Source organism: Myotis daubentonii, chromosome 5 (genome assembly GCF_963259705.1).
Source record: "Myotis daubentonii chromosome 5, mMyoDau2.1, whole genome shotgun sequence".
NCBI lineage: Eukaryota > Metazoa > Chordata > Mammalia > Chiroptera > Vespertilionidae > Myotis > Myotis daubentonii.
Genome location: NC_081844.1, coordinates 83,671,261 through 83,685,787, shown reverse-complemented (window position 1 = coordinate 83,685,787; position 14,527 = coordinate 83,671,261). Strand labels below are relative to the sequence as shown.

The 14,527-nt window shown below is 40.6% G+C and overlaps 2 protein-coding genes across 2 annotated transcripts in view; both read left to right on the top strand.

Moving 5' to 3' along the window:
* The window catches only part of LOC132235774 (protein diaphanous homolog 1-like), a 44,951-nt gene extending 33,773 nt beyond the window's left edge, over nt 1-11,178 (top strand). Inside the window, exons 5-18 of the mRNA XM_059698689.1 lie at nt 87-217; nt 415-501; nt 1,335-1,398; nt 2,518-2,657; nt 4,035-4,143; nt 4,583-4,693; nt 4,867-4,985; nt 5,622-5,738; nt 6,319-6,434; nt 6,942-7,006; nt 7,670-7,849; nt 9,145-9,334; nt 9,422-9,891; nt 10,954-11,178. Of these exons, the coding sequence (XP_059554672.1) occupies nt 87-217; nt 415-501; nt 1,335-1,398; nt 2,518-2,657; nt 4,035-4,143; nt 4,583-4,693; nt 4,867-4,985; nt 5,622-5,738; nt 6,319-6,434; nt 6,942-7,006; nt 7,670-7,849; nt 9,145-9,334; nt 9,422-9,891; nt 10,954-11,163 (2,109 nt within the window). The 3' untranslated portion in view covers nt 11,164-11,178. The remainder of the gene's footprint in view (nt 1-86; nt 218-414; nt 502-1,334; nt 1,399-2,517; nt 2,658-4,034; nt 4,144-4,582; nt 4,694-4,866; nt 4,986-5,621; nt 5,739-6,318; nt 6,435-6,941; nt 7,007-7,669; nt 7,850-9,144; nt 9,335-9,421; nt 9,892-10,953) is intronic.
* Nucleotides 11,179-11,545: 367 nt separating this feature from the next.
* Nucleotides 11,546-14,527, top strand: part of LOC132235775 (protein diaphanous homolog 1-like) — a 35,016-nt gene continuing 32,034 nt past the window's right edge. The window contains exon 1 of the mRNA XM_059698690.1: nt 11,546-11,603. Within this exon, the coding sequence (XP_059554673.1) occupies nt 11,561-11,603 (43 nt within the window). The 5' untranslated portion in view covers nt 11,546-11,560. The remainder of the gene's footprint in view (nt 11,604-14,527) is intronic.

The following is a 14,527-nucleotide window of genomic DNA, read 5'->3' as shown; positions in this document are numbered from 1 at the left end:
ATATTATTTAAACTGTATTGACTAATACTAGTCCAGTTTATGACTGGGTCCAGGGTTTACTGATCTCTCTCTATGCTCCTTTCTAGGGCATGAGCCAAAAGGAGAGCTCTCGGTCTCCCATGATGTACATTCAGGAGTTGAGGTCAGGCTTGCGGGATATGTCTCTGCTCAGCTGCCTGGAGTCCCTTCGTGTCTCCCTCAACAACAACCCCGTCAGGTGAGATTTTGAGGTGGTATCAGGAGTAAGAGCTCAGGGTTAAGAGTTCACTGGTGGGGACTGATGATGAATAGAGTCAGGGAAGTGTGAAAATGTTCTAGATAGGGAGTAAGAAGTTGCCAGGATAAACTTTGTTTTTGTACCGATGAAATTATTGATGTGATTAATATTGCATTGTCTGTGTCTGTTCCTTACAGCTGGGTGCAAACATTTGGTGCTGAGGGCCTGGCCTCCTTGCTGGACATCCTTAAACGACTCCATGATGAGAAAGAGGAGACTGCTGGGTAAGGACTTCCAAGTTTTGACATCTTCTAGGTAGAGAGTGGTAGGGGACTTGGCTATTTGCTTTAAAGGAGAAAATAGCAGTTAAATGTAAAGTTATGGACTAGGGGAATATCCTGTTAGCTGAGAATGGGGTTTATCATAGGGGTGACTAGAGGGAGAATGATGATTATAGATACAGGAAAAGGAGGAGGAACTTAAATTTCCTAGTGAATAACGCAGGATATATATCACATAAGATTATGAGTCTCTCAGCCTAGGTTCTTATCTCATCTGGAAATAGGGTCTGATTTAGTCTAGAGCTCCCCTGTGATCTGATCTGGGTCATATCTAATCTGGAAGTCTTACAGTGCACTTCATCAGTTCAGAACCAGCTTTATGACAGTCTTCAGGGTTAGAATAATCCTAGGGATACCTTAGACTATCTTAGCTTTCCTTGAAGCCAGCCTGACCCAAAGCAACTTCTTTACTTCCTGGAATCTATCAAAAACAAGACACAGGGCCTATACCTCCTGAATACAGACTTCAAGTAGTAATAGATGGAATATTATCCTGATAGAATTTAGTACTTTGGAGCTGAGAGGGAATTAATGGGAAGATTTTAATGTAATTCTAAATCTTGGATTTTGAGAGGAATAACCAAAGGTCTTTGATTGTGGGGATCCCTCTTTACTACCTGTTTTTGCCAGTGTTTCACAGCAAAGTGCCATGGGCTAGAATTTACTCAGATACTAGTTGGGGATGTTCCATAGACCCTTGTTTGCAAGACTGAAAAGTCAAATGGGAGAGGGGTATAGAATAAGGGGACTTCAGTGATTATGTTTTCTACATGCAGGAGCTATGATAGCCGTAACAAGCATGAGATCATTCGCTGCTTGAAAGCTTTTATGAACAACAAGGTGAGATTTTCCCCCATTGCAACCCCATCATGACCCCTATTCTTTCTCTTCTATTGGCAAACACCAAAAAGGACTTAGGAATATGAAGTTCAAGATTTCTAGTTTTCCCTTTTAGTATTATGACTTTTGATTGCCACATATACATGCTTCTTTGGACCCTTTCCCCCCAGTTGTAATGTGTTTCAGAGAGTAGGGTCATTTTTTTTTTCCTTTTTATAGTTTTCTTTTGCTAATTCTTGAATTTCCTGACTTGTAGTTACTGTTTTTTAAAGGTTTATGTTTGGGTTTGTTTTCCCAGACAGTCATACTGTTAAAATCTCCCTCCCTCTCTCTCCCTCCCTCCCTTCCCCTTCTTCCTTCCTCTTCCCCTTCCCCTTTCTCTTCCCTTCCCTTTCCTTCCTTTCTTTTGTATTTAAAACCAGGGAACCCATGGTTATTTGTTCCTGAGTAAAATCTATCTTCCTCACTGTTTAATTTTGTTATAATTAACTTATTCCATTGGGTTGGAGTGGGGGACATTAAAAAGAAACATAAAAATCCAAGATTTGAACTCTTGGAAGACATAGAAGTCTGTGGTGAATCTACTAGAAAATGACTTTGCCATGCTAATTTCTGTTTGGCTCCATTGGGGAACGTATTCTACCCCTATATTAGTTTGCTAGGGCTGCTGTAACAAAGTACTACAAATTGGGTGTCTTAAACAACAGAAATTTATTGTCTCACAGTTTGGAGACTAGAAGTCCAAGATCAAGGTGTTGGCAGGGTTGGTTCCTTCTGAAGTCTGTGAGGGAGAGTACGTTCCCTGCCTTTCTCCTAGCTTCTAGTGGCTTGCTGGCAGCATCTGGCATTCCTCGACTTGTAGATGCATCTCCCCAACCTCTGCCTTCATGTTCACATGGCATTCTCTTTGTGTGCATGTTTATGGCCACATTTCCCTTTTTTATAAGGACAAGTCATTGGATTTAGGACTCCACCCTATTCTTATATGACCTTGTTGTAACTGGGAGTTAAAACTTCAATGTATGAATTTTGGAGGGAAATATCATAATGACTCCTAAATGTGTCCTGCGTTAGATGCTGTCATCTTTAAGCCTCCCTTCTCTGTTCTTGTCGTGCCAGTTTGGAATCAAGACCATGTTAGAGACAGAAGAAGGAATCCTGCTGCTGGTCAGAGCCATGGATCCTGCTGTTCCCAACATGATGATTGATGCAGCTAAGCTGCTTTCTGCTCTTTGTATCCTACCACAGCCAGAGGACATGTATGTGACGAATTATTTCTCTTCATCGTCTTTTTTACCATCTTCCCTAGTCTAGAGGAAAATTGAGTTGCTTGGGTGGCCACTTGGTTTTAAATATGTATTTTTTCTCAGACATGAACACGGTGAATCTTAATATTTAAGGAAGATTGTCAGGTGATGGGGGCTATCCTGAATGTACCACTGGTTATAGTCAAATACCTCCAGATCTCCATCTGTGTTGTCTAGGGACAAGGGTTTCTTTTTCTATTTTTTTTTTTTTTAAAGATCAGAAGCAACACAATATTATTCTTTAAAGTCCAAACAACACAGAAATATATAAAATAAAATTTACCAACCTTAGGCCTTTGGCAAATCCTATTCTGCAGAGATAACCACTGTTAATGACTTGATGCTGTCTCATATATCTTTTTCTAGAACAGAAAAATATATTGCATTTCCTAGATTCTAAGATATCTTATACCACTCCAAAAGATGCTATTCTAGAACTAAGAAAAAATGGCTTTTGCCTACAAAACCGATTTCATGTATAATACAGATTTTTATTTTTTGTGGAGGTGTTTAACAAAAGCTAGATTATACCATTAATTTTTTTCAGCTTGTTTTTATTTAACAGGAGATTTTAGACACTCTTTTATGTCAACATTTATTGATATCTTTCCTGGCTATTTAACATTCCATATTCTGTATATTGCATAATTTATTTAACAATTTTTCCATTTTTTAAAGCATACCTGGCTCTTGCTCTAGGTGATAAGAATTTTTACTGTTGGAAATGATTCTATAATGAGCATCCGCATACATCAGGGGTGGGGAATGTCCAGCGGGCCGTATAAGGCCTGTGAAATCATTTAGTCTGGTGCTGCTGAGGCATTAGGGGTGAGTTAATTAAATGTTTGACCAAAATAGCAGGCTAATTTTTAAGTTGATGACTTTGTATGGCCCGAGAGTGATGTTATAAATATACAAATGGCCCTTGGCAGAGGAAAGGCCCCCACCCCTGTTGTACATCTATTCTTTCACATTCATTTATGTTCGATAGATTTCTACACATAGGGCAAATGTTATGTGCATTCAAAATTGGTATTATTAAATGTCCCTCCAAAAGTTGTACCAATTTATATTCTATAGAACAGGGGTCTTAATTATAGGTAGGAGTCTAAGGATGGGTTTTAAGGTACATTTTTCTGAAGAGATCATCCTTAGCTTTCAGCACATTCTGGCCCCTGTTCTAGGTGATGAGGAGAATAATGTGAGAAATCCAGAACACTGATAATGTTGCATTTCCTAACTGATCTATGTCCCTGCATAATCTACTTGCTATGTGTGTCTGTGTCAGAGCACCTGGGCAATTCTCTCCCTTTCTTTTCTCCTGGGCAGGAATGAAAGGGTTTTGGAAGCCATGACAGAAAGAGCTGAGATGGATGAGGTGGAACGTTTCCAGCCACTGCTGGATGGACTAAAAAGTGAGACCTCCATTGCACTCAAGGCATGTATATCCCCTGAAACTGGGCCCAAGAGTAGAATTCTACATGGAAAGACTTAAGTTCATTTGACCTTTTAATAGAGCACATGGAATGGTTCCCAACTATATATTTTATAATTTGTTAGGAAAGGAAAATGATTATCCTTCTCTCCAAGCAGGCAGAGAAAGAACTGTCCCTCATTATGAAATGGGGAAAATATATCTATTCACAAATTAGGAAAACCAAGGCCTAGAGCAAAGTATACCATCAAATCCTTGGAATTATTTAGACCTCTGAGCTCTCCAGACCTGTGCTCAAACCAGGTCATATTGCTCCAGCAAAAAGTCATTCTTGTAGCATTTTCTAGGTTGTATTTGGGGTCCTCGGAATGCATGTAACAAGATTGAAATCTTTATATTTAGGAGTTTACACTGACATAGCTGCTGGATTTTTTAATTTTAGGTGGGATGCCTACAGCTAATCAATGCTCTCATCACACCAGCTGAAGAACTTGACTTCCGAGTTCACATCCGAAGTGAACTGATGCGCTTGGGGCTGCATCAAGTGTTGAAGGTGAGATGCAGCCTTTCATTACAAAGGCTGGACTGATTTCTTCCTGCTCTTACAGCCTAGTCATCCCAGGGATAACTTGGGTTTTCAATTTAAAATCCAGGTTGAAAGGCTTGGGTTTTTAGTCAACATAGGACACTTCTGGGTTCTCTGACTTCTATTTTTGTTGTGGACAGGATCTTCGGAAGATTGAAAATGATGATATGAGAGTGCAACTAGCTGTGTTTGAGGAGCAAGGGGATGAAGATTCCTTTGACCTGAAGGGACGGCTGGATGACATTCGAATGGAGATGGAATATCCTTTAACTGACTGGGTTCAAGACAGGAAACATTCAGTTGTAGATACTTTCATGGAATGGTGTGGGGGTGATGACATCAGCATGCATGTCTTCTTGGTAGATAAGGCAGGTGTCTTTGATTTCTATTGGATTTATTTACCTCAGCATGGACCAGGAAAGTTAGGAAAGGTGATCTGAGGGTTGTTTAGCATGGAAGCAGCCCTCGGAATTAGTATAGACCTCCTAGAACATGATAGCTTAACTTACTAAAATGTAGAGTTGGTTTTAGAGAATATATACAAGTCAGGGAGTAGGGTTATAATTTGCTTTCTTGTATGTGTTCCTGAAACTGACAGAGGGAGTAATTTGGTTACCTATTGATATTTACCACAAGTGACTTTGAGACAGTTATCTTTTAGTTTCTGATTGATCTTCAAGCCAAATACTAGCAATCCTCTATCTCTGTATCGTACCACCAAATCATTGGTCCCTTTGCTAAAGGAAGTTTATAAAGCTTAAAGTTTCAGACAATAATTACAGGAAGAACAGCTGTTAGAATAGAAGAGCATCTTGCTACTTTTCCTGAGAGTTGGGTATGCCACCTCTCATAGTATCTAAATATATGCTTTCCTTAGCTTCTTCCTCTTTCCCACTGATTTCAGTGAAGTCTTTCAATTTCTCTTAAACACGGTGAAGGACTCAAAGGCAGAGCCATACTTCCTGTCCATTCTGCAGCACCTACTCTTAGTCCGAAATGACTATGAGGCCAGGTAAAATGGTATACCTGTGGGAAGTTTTGAATTTAAGCCTAAGTGGAAAGAACAAAATCCTTAAGTTCAAAGATTGTCTGTAAAGGGAAAAAGAAAAGGCAAGAATTAGGTTTCATTTTTAGTCATAGATATAAAGAGAGTTGTCAGGGGTCCCTTTAATCCAACTGAAAGGCATCTCTGTGGAAGAAGTCACAATGTCTAAGGTACAATGCCCTTCCTTTTTTGGTAGTGTGGAGTGAAGATGATAGCAAAAGGGGGTCAATTTAAAGTTCTCTTAGGTTGTCTGAAAGTAAAGATTTAGCAGTAGTACTGTCCATTGACAGGAAGGCTCAAGCCCAAGTTTTTAGATGGGAAAGGATTGGCACTAGAAGGCAGATGGCAGAAGTTTGACTCTCTGAAGTAGATGGGTACCTGATACGGAAGTGGTTTCTTAGATGGCAGCCACACTTCTGTTAATTTTATGAAAAGGTCTTTTCCAGAGCACTTTCCTCAGGTCCCTCTATTGGCAAAGCAGTTACCTTTTTTTATCCTGAATACTTCTGAAAATTATATTGTGGTTTTCCTTTTATTTCCTCCATAGACCGCAGTATTATAGGTTGATTGAAGAATGTATTTCTCAGATAGTTTTGCACAAGAATGGGGCTGATCCTGACTTCAAGTGCCGGCACCTCCAGATTGATATTGAGGGATTGATTGGTAAGTGAATTCATCCATCTGGTTTCTTAACATACTGCTTCTGCCTTTCGTTTTGTATCTTCCAGTGAAAATTTCAGAGAAGATATCTTTCTGGTTCTCAGGTATTTCCATGTTGTCCTTTTCTTAGGTGTTAACCAACATCTGTGTTGAAAATATATAGGCCTTAAGTTTATTTCTACATAATTTTAAAATTTAACCCTTTCTCACACACTACCCCATCTTTTGAAGGGGCTTCAGCTGTAAGCGAGGACTCTGGCTGGTTTCAGAAATTCATAAGTAAGACTTGTAGGCATTCTTCATGCCATTCAGCATAGTGGCCTTACCAGCCACATAAGCATCTTATGTTGAACTTAACTGAAGGTTCTTTATTTAGTGCAGAACATTAAGAAAGGCAATACAAATAAACAAAAGGACCAAAGACTGCCCTGGTTATATTGAAGGGCTTAGGCAGTGACGGGGAAAACCAGAGAATTGGGAGCTTTACTTCCTGACTGTTCTTCTTTTCAGATCAAATGATTGATAAAACAAAGGTAGAGAAATCTGAAGCCAAAGCTACAGAGCTGGAAAAAAAGGTGGGTGTGAGAGAAAAAACAATTGGGTGTATCATTCTTTTTCTAAGGATTATGATATTTCTAACATGTGAAACATACCTGAGGTGTTTTGAAAGCATTCAGCACACGATAACAGTTCCTGGTTATGAACAGCAAGTGGATCTGAATGTGATCATGAGTAGCTAGTTAGTGTGACTTTGCACAGGTTTGGACCCCTGGGCAGGACAGGAAAGACAGCCAGCACTCATATAATACTGAAAGCACTCTTGGGTTTACTTGGCATCTCGGGCCTCTTATCCCTGGAACAATAGGAACTGGAATATATCTGAATTCTCTTTTTCTCTTCAATTGTTAAAGACTCCTTTTGTGGTTGATAGGTTTTGATCCTAGAGACTACTGGAATTATACACCATGGCTGACCTGATTAAATGTCTTTAAAATCTTAAGTGTTTGTTTTTTAATTATAACTCCAAAAAATAGATAAACTATGGAAATGGTCTCTTGTTCCCCCTCTTTTATCCATGATTTTCAGGTCAGAATCATGGTGTTCTTTTTTTCCCAGGCATTCCCTGGGTCAGTGAGCTCTATGGATCAGAGATTGGCACAAAACAGTAAATTATGGGGAATAACGCTATGCTTCTTGCTGAGATAGCTTACTGGGAGCCTGATTCCTTTCTCCTCTAGCTGGATGTAGAGTTAACAGCCCGACATGAGCTACAGGTGGAAATGAAAAAGATGGAAAGTGACTTCGAGCAGAAGCTCCAGGATCTTCAGGGAGAAAAGGATGCATTGGGTTCTGAAAAGCAACAGATTGCCACCGAGAAACAGGACCTGGAAGCAGAGGTGTCTCAGCTCACAGGACAGGTAATGTCTGAGCAGGGAAGGCAGAGTGACCTGTACTGCCATCAGCAGCCTCAGGATAAGTCTGTCTTGGAGCAGGAGTCATCTTACTCCCAGGGAGGGTTCAGCTACTAGTAGGTAATCTAGTTAGATCGTGAATATTTTAAAAATCTTTTACTTTTTTTGTTTGTTTTGTTTTGGAGATTAGTAATACATAAGATAGAAAATTTGAAAAATACAGAACAACATAGAATAAAATAAATCACAGCACTACCCAGAAATAGATAATACTCTTCTAATAAATTTAGAAGTAGAAACTAAATAAATTGTTCTCATATTTGTTTATTTTCTCCTATTTGTCATCTCTGGACAGATTGGACAGATTTATCCTTACACATTCTCTCTGCAGTTAAAAATATTTTTTTTTAAATATATTTTATTGATTTTTTACAGAGAGAAAGGGAGAGAGATAGAGAGTTAGAAACATCGATGAGAGAGAAACATCGATCAGCTGCCTCCTGCACATCTCCTACTGGGGATGTGCCCCTCCTGCACATCTCCTACTGGGGATGTGCCCGCAACCCAGGTACATGCCCTTGACCGGAATCGAACCTGGGACCCTTCAGTCTGCAGGCCGACGCCCCATCCACTGAGCCAAACCGGTTTTGGCAGTTATAAATATTTGAATGATCTGTGATATCTGATAACTTGATCACTTATGTAGTTACATGATTACCTGTATAGCACATGTGTTGATTATGTAACTAGAATATTTGATTTACTTGGTCTTTGCATTTTCTAATCAAAGGGAGAATTTAACATAAAGGTTGAAGTTGCCTTTTTTATATATATATATATTTCTCTCTCTCTCTCTATATATATATATTTTTAAATTGATTTTAGAGAGGGAGAGAGAGATAGAAATATCAATGATTAGAGAGAATCATTGATCAACTGCCTCCTGCACACCCCATACTGGGGATTGAGCCCGCAACCCAAGCATGTGCCCTGACCGGAATCAAACCATGACCTCCTGGTTCATAGGTTGATGCTCAACCACTGAGCAACACTGGCCAGGCATGAAGGTGCCTTTTTAATGCAAAGCATGCTGAGCTAAGAACATGAAGACCTGAACTTTAATTTCACCTTGTCACTAAATAGTTATGTGACTTCAGGTGAATCACTTCATGTCTGACTCCTTTCACACCCTTCATGTATGAAATGAGAAGGTGGGGTTAAGTAATTTTTAGGCTCCTTTAAACTCCAGTTGTTCCTGAGGTAGAGTGAGAAGTATACTTTCATTGATATTGTTTTTCTAGGTTGCCAAGCTGTCCAAGGAATTGGAAGATGCCAAGAAAGAAATGGCTTCTCTCTCTGCTGCAGTTACTGCTGTAGCCCCTCCCAGCAGTGCTACTGTTCCCCCTGCCCCTCCTCTGCCTGGTGACTCTGGCACTGCTATTCCACCCCCACCTCCTCTTCCTGGGGGTGGCATCATTCCTCCTCCACCACCTCCCCCTCTTCTGCCTGGTGGCTGTGGCACTGCTATTCCACCCCCACCTCCTCTTCCTGGGGGTGGCACCATTCTTCCTCCCCCACCTCCCCCTCCTTTGCCTGGGGGTGCTGCCATCCCCCCACCCCCTCCTTTGCCTGGGGGTGCTGCCATCCCCCCACCCCCTCCTTTGCCTGGGGGTGCTGCCATCCCCCCACCCCCTCCTTTGCCTGGGGGTGCTGCCATCCCCCCACCCCCTCCTTTGCCTGGGGGTGCTGCCATCCCCCCACCCCCTCCTTTGCCTGGGGGTGCTGCCATCCCCCCACCTCCTCCTCCCTTACCTGGTGGACCAGGAATGCTGCCTCCTCCTCCCCCTCTTCCTGGTGGTACTGGAATCCCCCCACCCCCGCCATTTCCTGGAGGCCCTGGCATTCCTCCACCTCCACCAGGAATGGGTATGCCTCCACCTCCCCCTTTTGGATTTGGAGTTCCTGCAGCCCCAGTTCTGCCATATGGACTAACCCCAAAGAAGCTTTATAAGCCAGAGGTACAGCTCCGGAGGCCAAACTGGTCCAAGGTGAGAATTTCTGTGCATTTCTTTATCAGTACATCTTCAGAAACCACTTCACTTTTCTACTTTGTACTTTGTTCATGATTGGGCTTCCCTTTCTTGTGGCTCACATCTGTCTGTCTTTAGTGCCACTCATGCATGTGTGTATTCAGCAGGTATTAGATATCTCCTATATGCTAGACATCATTTTGGAAAGTTCTTTGAGTCCAAACTCTGCTACAAAACCTAAACTTAAGTTAGTATTTTTGGCCTCTGAGGATTTGAGTGCCAGGGAAACACACAGTTTGATAACAGTCATTTCACTAATCTACAAGGTACTGACAATTTTGCTGATCTCAAGTCATGGATTAGTGCATACAGCCCCATTACCTCCACCCTCCGGTAAATGAGTTCACAGGGGATGTTTGCATTGTCCAGTATTATTCCCACTATGTGTTTGCATTTAACCTTTTTCTTCCAGAAACCAAGTTAAAATAGAGTTAAGGAATTGAAAAAAGAACAAATTTGGCACAGTTAGCCAAATTGATGGGAAAATATGTGATGTAGCCCTAACCGGTTTGGCTCAGTGGATAGAGCGTCAGCCTGCGGACTCAAGGGTCCCAGGTCCGATTCCGGTCAAGGGCATGTACCTTGGTTGCAGGCACACCCCGAGTAGGGAGTGTGCAAGAGGCAGCTGATCGATGTTTCTCTCTCATCGATATTTCTAACTCTCTATCCCTCTCCCTTCCTCAGTGGAAAAAATATAAAATATATATTTTTAAAAGAATATTTGATGTAGAACAGGGGAAGATGTGAAATAATGCCTTAATGCTTCTAAAACTAGTGGGTTTGAGGTTAGAAGGATGATACGTAGCATAACTTGAATAATCATCAACAAACACACTGGAAGCATCATCTCCTGATTTCATCATGAAGAGCACAGCTGTTGTCTGTATCACAGGTCCATCTGATTCTGGTATAGACAGTGCTCATAATCGGCCAGCCACCTCTTGCTTCTTAATCAGTTTTCTAGGATGGAAAGTACAGAACTCAGCTTAGTAACTGTTAACACCCTGCCTGTATCCACAGTTTGTCGCTGAGGACCTTTCCCAGAACTGCTTCTGGACAAAGGTGAAGGAGGACCGCTTTGAGAACAATGAACTTTTCGCCAAACTTACCAGTGCCTTCTCTGCGCAGACCAAGAGTGAGTCCCTTCCTCATTCATGCAAAAAGGGCCAATGTGTAGTATTTAGAATATCCTATAAATGGATTTCCCATCTTTTTCCCTTCCCTGGGTGAGGGTTGAAGAGAGATGGGATTTCAACTTGGGAAGAAAATAAGATGTTTTTATATTTTGGGGATGCTGGGTTTGTGAAAGAGAATTGTTGTATGTAGGTTGCTATTTCTCCCTGCCCTACCCGCCCCCCCCCCCCCCCAGTTGTTTTGCATGTAGGTATTTTATATCATTATAACTTGTGGGGATATGAGATAAGGTGACAGCTCAGTCTGGCCCCATTTTGATGATGCTCTTGAACCAATTCTGGCACTGCTGTTAAGGTACTAGCTCCAGACCTACCTACATAATTGATGAGGGTTGGGCAGAGTCTTTATAGGTCAGCTGGTTGAGCCTACTGTCTGCAGTAACAACAAACCATGTATGATTCCTTTTTTTTCTTCCATTTTTCTCCAATATCTGATGCTTTCTCCATCCTGGCCCTTTGCTTCTGCAGCATCAAAAGGTAAGTATATAGAAGGGCCTTTTGGTTGGATCTCTTTAATATTAGAGAAAAAGTGAAACAGATGTAAAGGAATTTCTCTTTAGAAAACTGAGACTAAAGATTGGGGTTGATTTATCTTTTCCTAGTATTCTTTCTTTTTTTTTTTTTAAGAGTACAGGAGAACCAGTAGCTATGTTGTTAACTGTCAGGAAAGAAATTAAGCTACCATATACTTATTCTGTCTTTGGAATGTGAGGGACAAATTAAGTAATAATACCATTATCTTACATTTGTGTAAATTGGCACACTGTCTTAATTTCAAGTTCTAGAAACTTCAGAGATGAGGACTTAGAGAACCCAGATCTCATCAGTGTGAAAACAAGGTTTACTTTGCGTTCTGGTGCTTTAAACATGCCTAGTATAACATTTCAGAACATTCCCTCCTTAATTTTTTTTAAGTTGGTAACCAGTTGCAGTTACCAAGTCTCTTATTCATAGTCTTACTATTGATAGTATAATTAAATGATAAGCCCTAACTGGTTTGGCTCAGTGGATAGAGCATCAGCCTGCAGACTCAAGGGTCCCGGGTTTGATTCCGGCCAAGGGCATGTACCTTGGTTGCGAGCACATACCCAGTAGGGAGTGTGCAGAAGGCAGCTGATCGATGTTTCTCTCTCTCATCCATGTTTCTAACTCTCTATCCCTCTCTCTTCCTCTCTGTAAAAAATCAATACAATATATTTTAAAAAAATAAATAAATGATAAATACTCATTACTATATAAATATTCCATCTTCAGATGAAGAAGTAGAGACATGGGTTAAAAACTTTTTCGAGGCCATTATAGTATGTGCCAGAGCCAGGGTTCACACTGCAGACTGTGCAACTCCAAGCCCTTGCTCTAGCTTTGGCTTCTCAGACATGTATGTCTCTGCCCTGAGAGCTTCTGAGAATGAAGATCCAGACAAAACTGGAAGCAGGGATATGCTGGCTTCTGCAACACTTCATTCATTTAGGCACAAATGTCCTTGAATTGACAGTGACTCGCAGGTACAAAAAAGATTAGATTAGGGAAGGTGAGATATCGGATATTTAGGGTTGAAGGGGAGCCAGATTCTGATTACAGTATATTCAGCTGTAGCAATATTAACCCAGTTGGACAAATAAGACATGCTTATCTAGTTCTTGTAGAAGCCCTGCTTAGATGATTTCAGCCCAGTAGCTGCAGCTTGATGAGGAAGTTATTTGGACACTAGGTTTTCATAATATTGCATTATTTCCTCTCTCACTTGCTCAATGCAACTCCTCTATTTTAAAACATGCCTGTATCTCTCATATTTTATTTCTACCTAAAAGTTCTCATATACCTCCTGGCTTATCCAGTATCAGGCATTGAAGAAAACATCTGTCTCACTCTCTACATCTGCCTCCTATAGTTAAAGGTCTTCAGCCACTGGCTTCATTAAGGTTCAAGAAGATAACGTACCTTTTTCTAAGAGGAGAGCTAGGAGAGAAGAATGGTCCTCAAATTTATACTGCAAGTTCTCACATACATTTTTCTCTCTCAAGGGTTATTCTCTTATTTCTGAACTCTTGACTTCCTATAAATCAGGAATTTACTTAGTTGATTTATTTGTTGCGAAGAGTTCAGATTTGATAGGCAGTGCTATAAAAGGTCTAGTACTTTCTCATTTTCCTTATGATGATCAGTAAGGAGTCTTTATCTTGGTCTCTTTGTTGACTCTGCTTCTTTAATTCCTTGGGAACATGCTCAATACTGTAGTTAACTTTTTTTCATCCTCTCCTAGGGAGCATTTTTATCATGGTGGTGGCCTCAGGTCATTATCTGTAGTATGTATAAGATAACTAGCTTTTCATTCTGCTTTCTTCTAACTCTTTTATTGATTACACGATCCCATTAAAACCATTATGTTTTAAAACAGCGTGGTAAGTGATAACTGATGTTCTTTTTAGGTTTATTACTTTCTTTTAAAAACCTTTTGGGTTCTTAAGATCCACGAACTAATGTCCCTTAATAGTTGTGAGGTGAACGATATATAGCATTAGATGGTCTCTCTCTGTTAAAATATGAAGTGCATTATGGGAACTGTGAGGATAGAACAGTTCTCCAAGTGGTTAATGACTGAATTAGAAAGAACTCTGGCAAAAAAGCAAGATCTTGTCCAAGAGCTGAGAATTTCATAAAAACAACAGTATTCTAGTTAGGATACAACTGTGTGGGTCCAGATCCCAAGGTTTGTGCTGTTGTCCCACAAGTCAGACTGCTGACAGCTCTGGCGAGGTTTACTTGTCCTGCTCTCGCAGAACTTTCATGGTTCAGGCTTTAACAGGAGTCTGTGGTGGGGAAGCAAGCTCCTCTTTCCCAAAAGGGATCCAGGGGTCTTTTCCCTGTGATCCTCTTCTGTCCACTTAATGGCACCCAGTTAGATCTTTACCAGGAAATGTCCTCGTGAATCTTTAGTCTATGCAACTTGAACCTCTAGAAACAAGATTTTGTAAGAGCTCAACATGCTTCCCCTTACTCAGTGAGTCTTTCGGCAGAAAGATGTCTGTTCTGTTAGTTTCTTATGTCTCTCAAGTGTATGGAATTAGAACAAGTGAACATTTGTTGGGGCTCTTGTCTTTTATTTACTAACTTCTCTTGAATTTTGAGTAGGGTCATTGTGTTAGCACAGAGAAGTCAAGAGGTTTGTAATATCAGATAGTATGTCTTGTAATTTATAAATCTACTCCATCACTTGGGGTTACAAGGAGTCTGATAGGGGAAAAGCGATATCTGCTTTAATCTGATTACTAATGAGATTGCACCAGAGATTTTCCTTCATGCTTTGACTCTTTACCTCATCTGTAAAATGAGGTAGATGGACCTGTCAGTTCTATAATGCTGGTTCTGTTTTATAATATATAAAACTTTTTTTTCTTTCT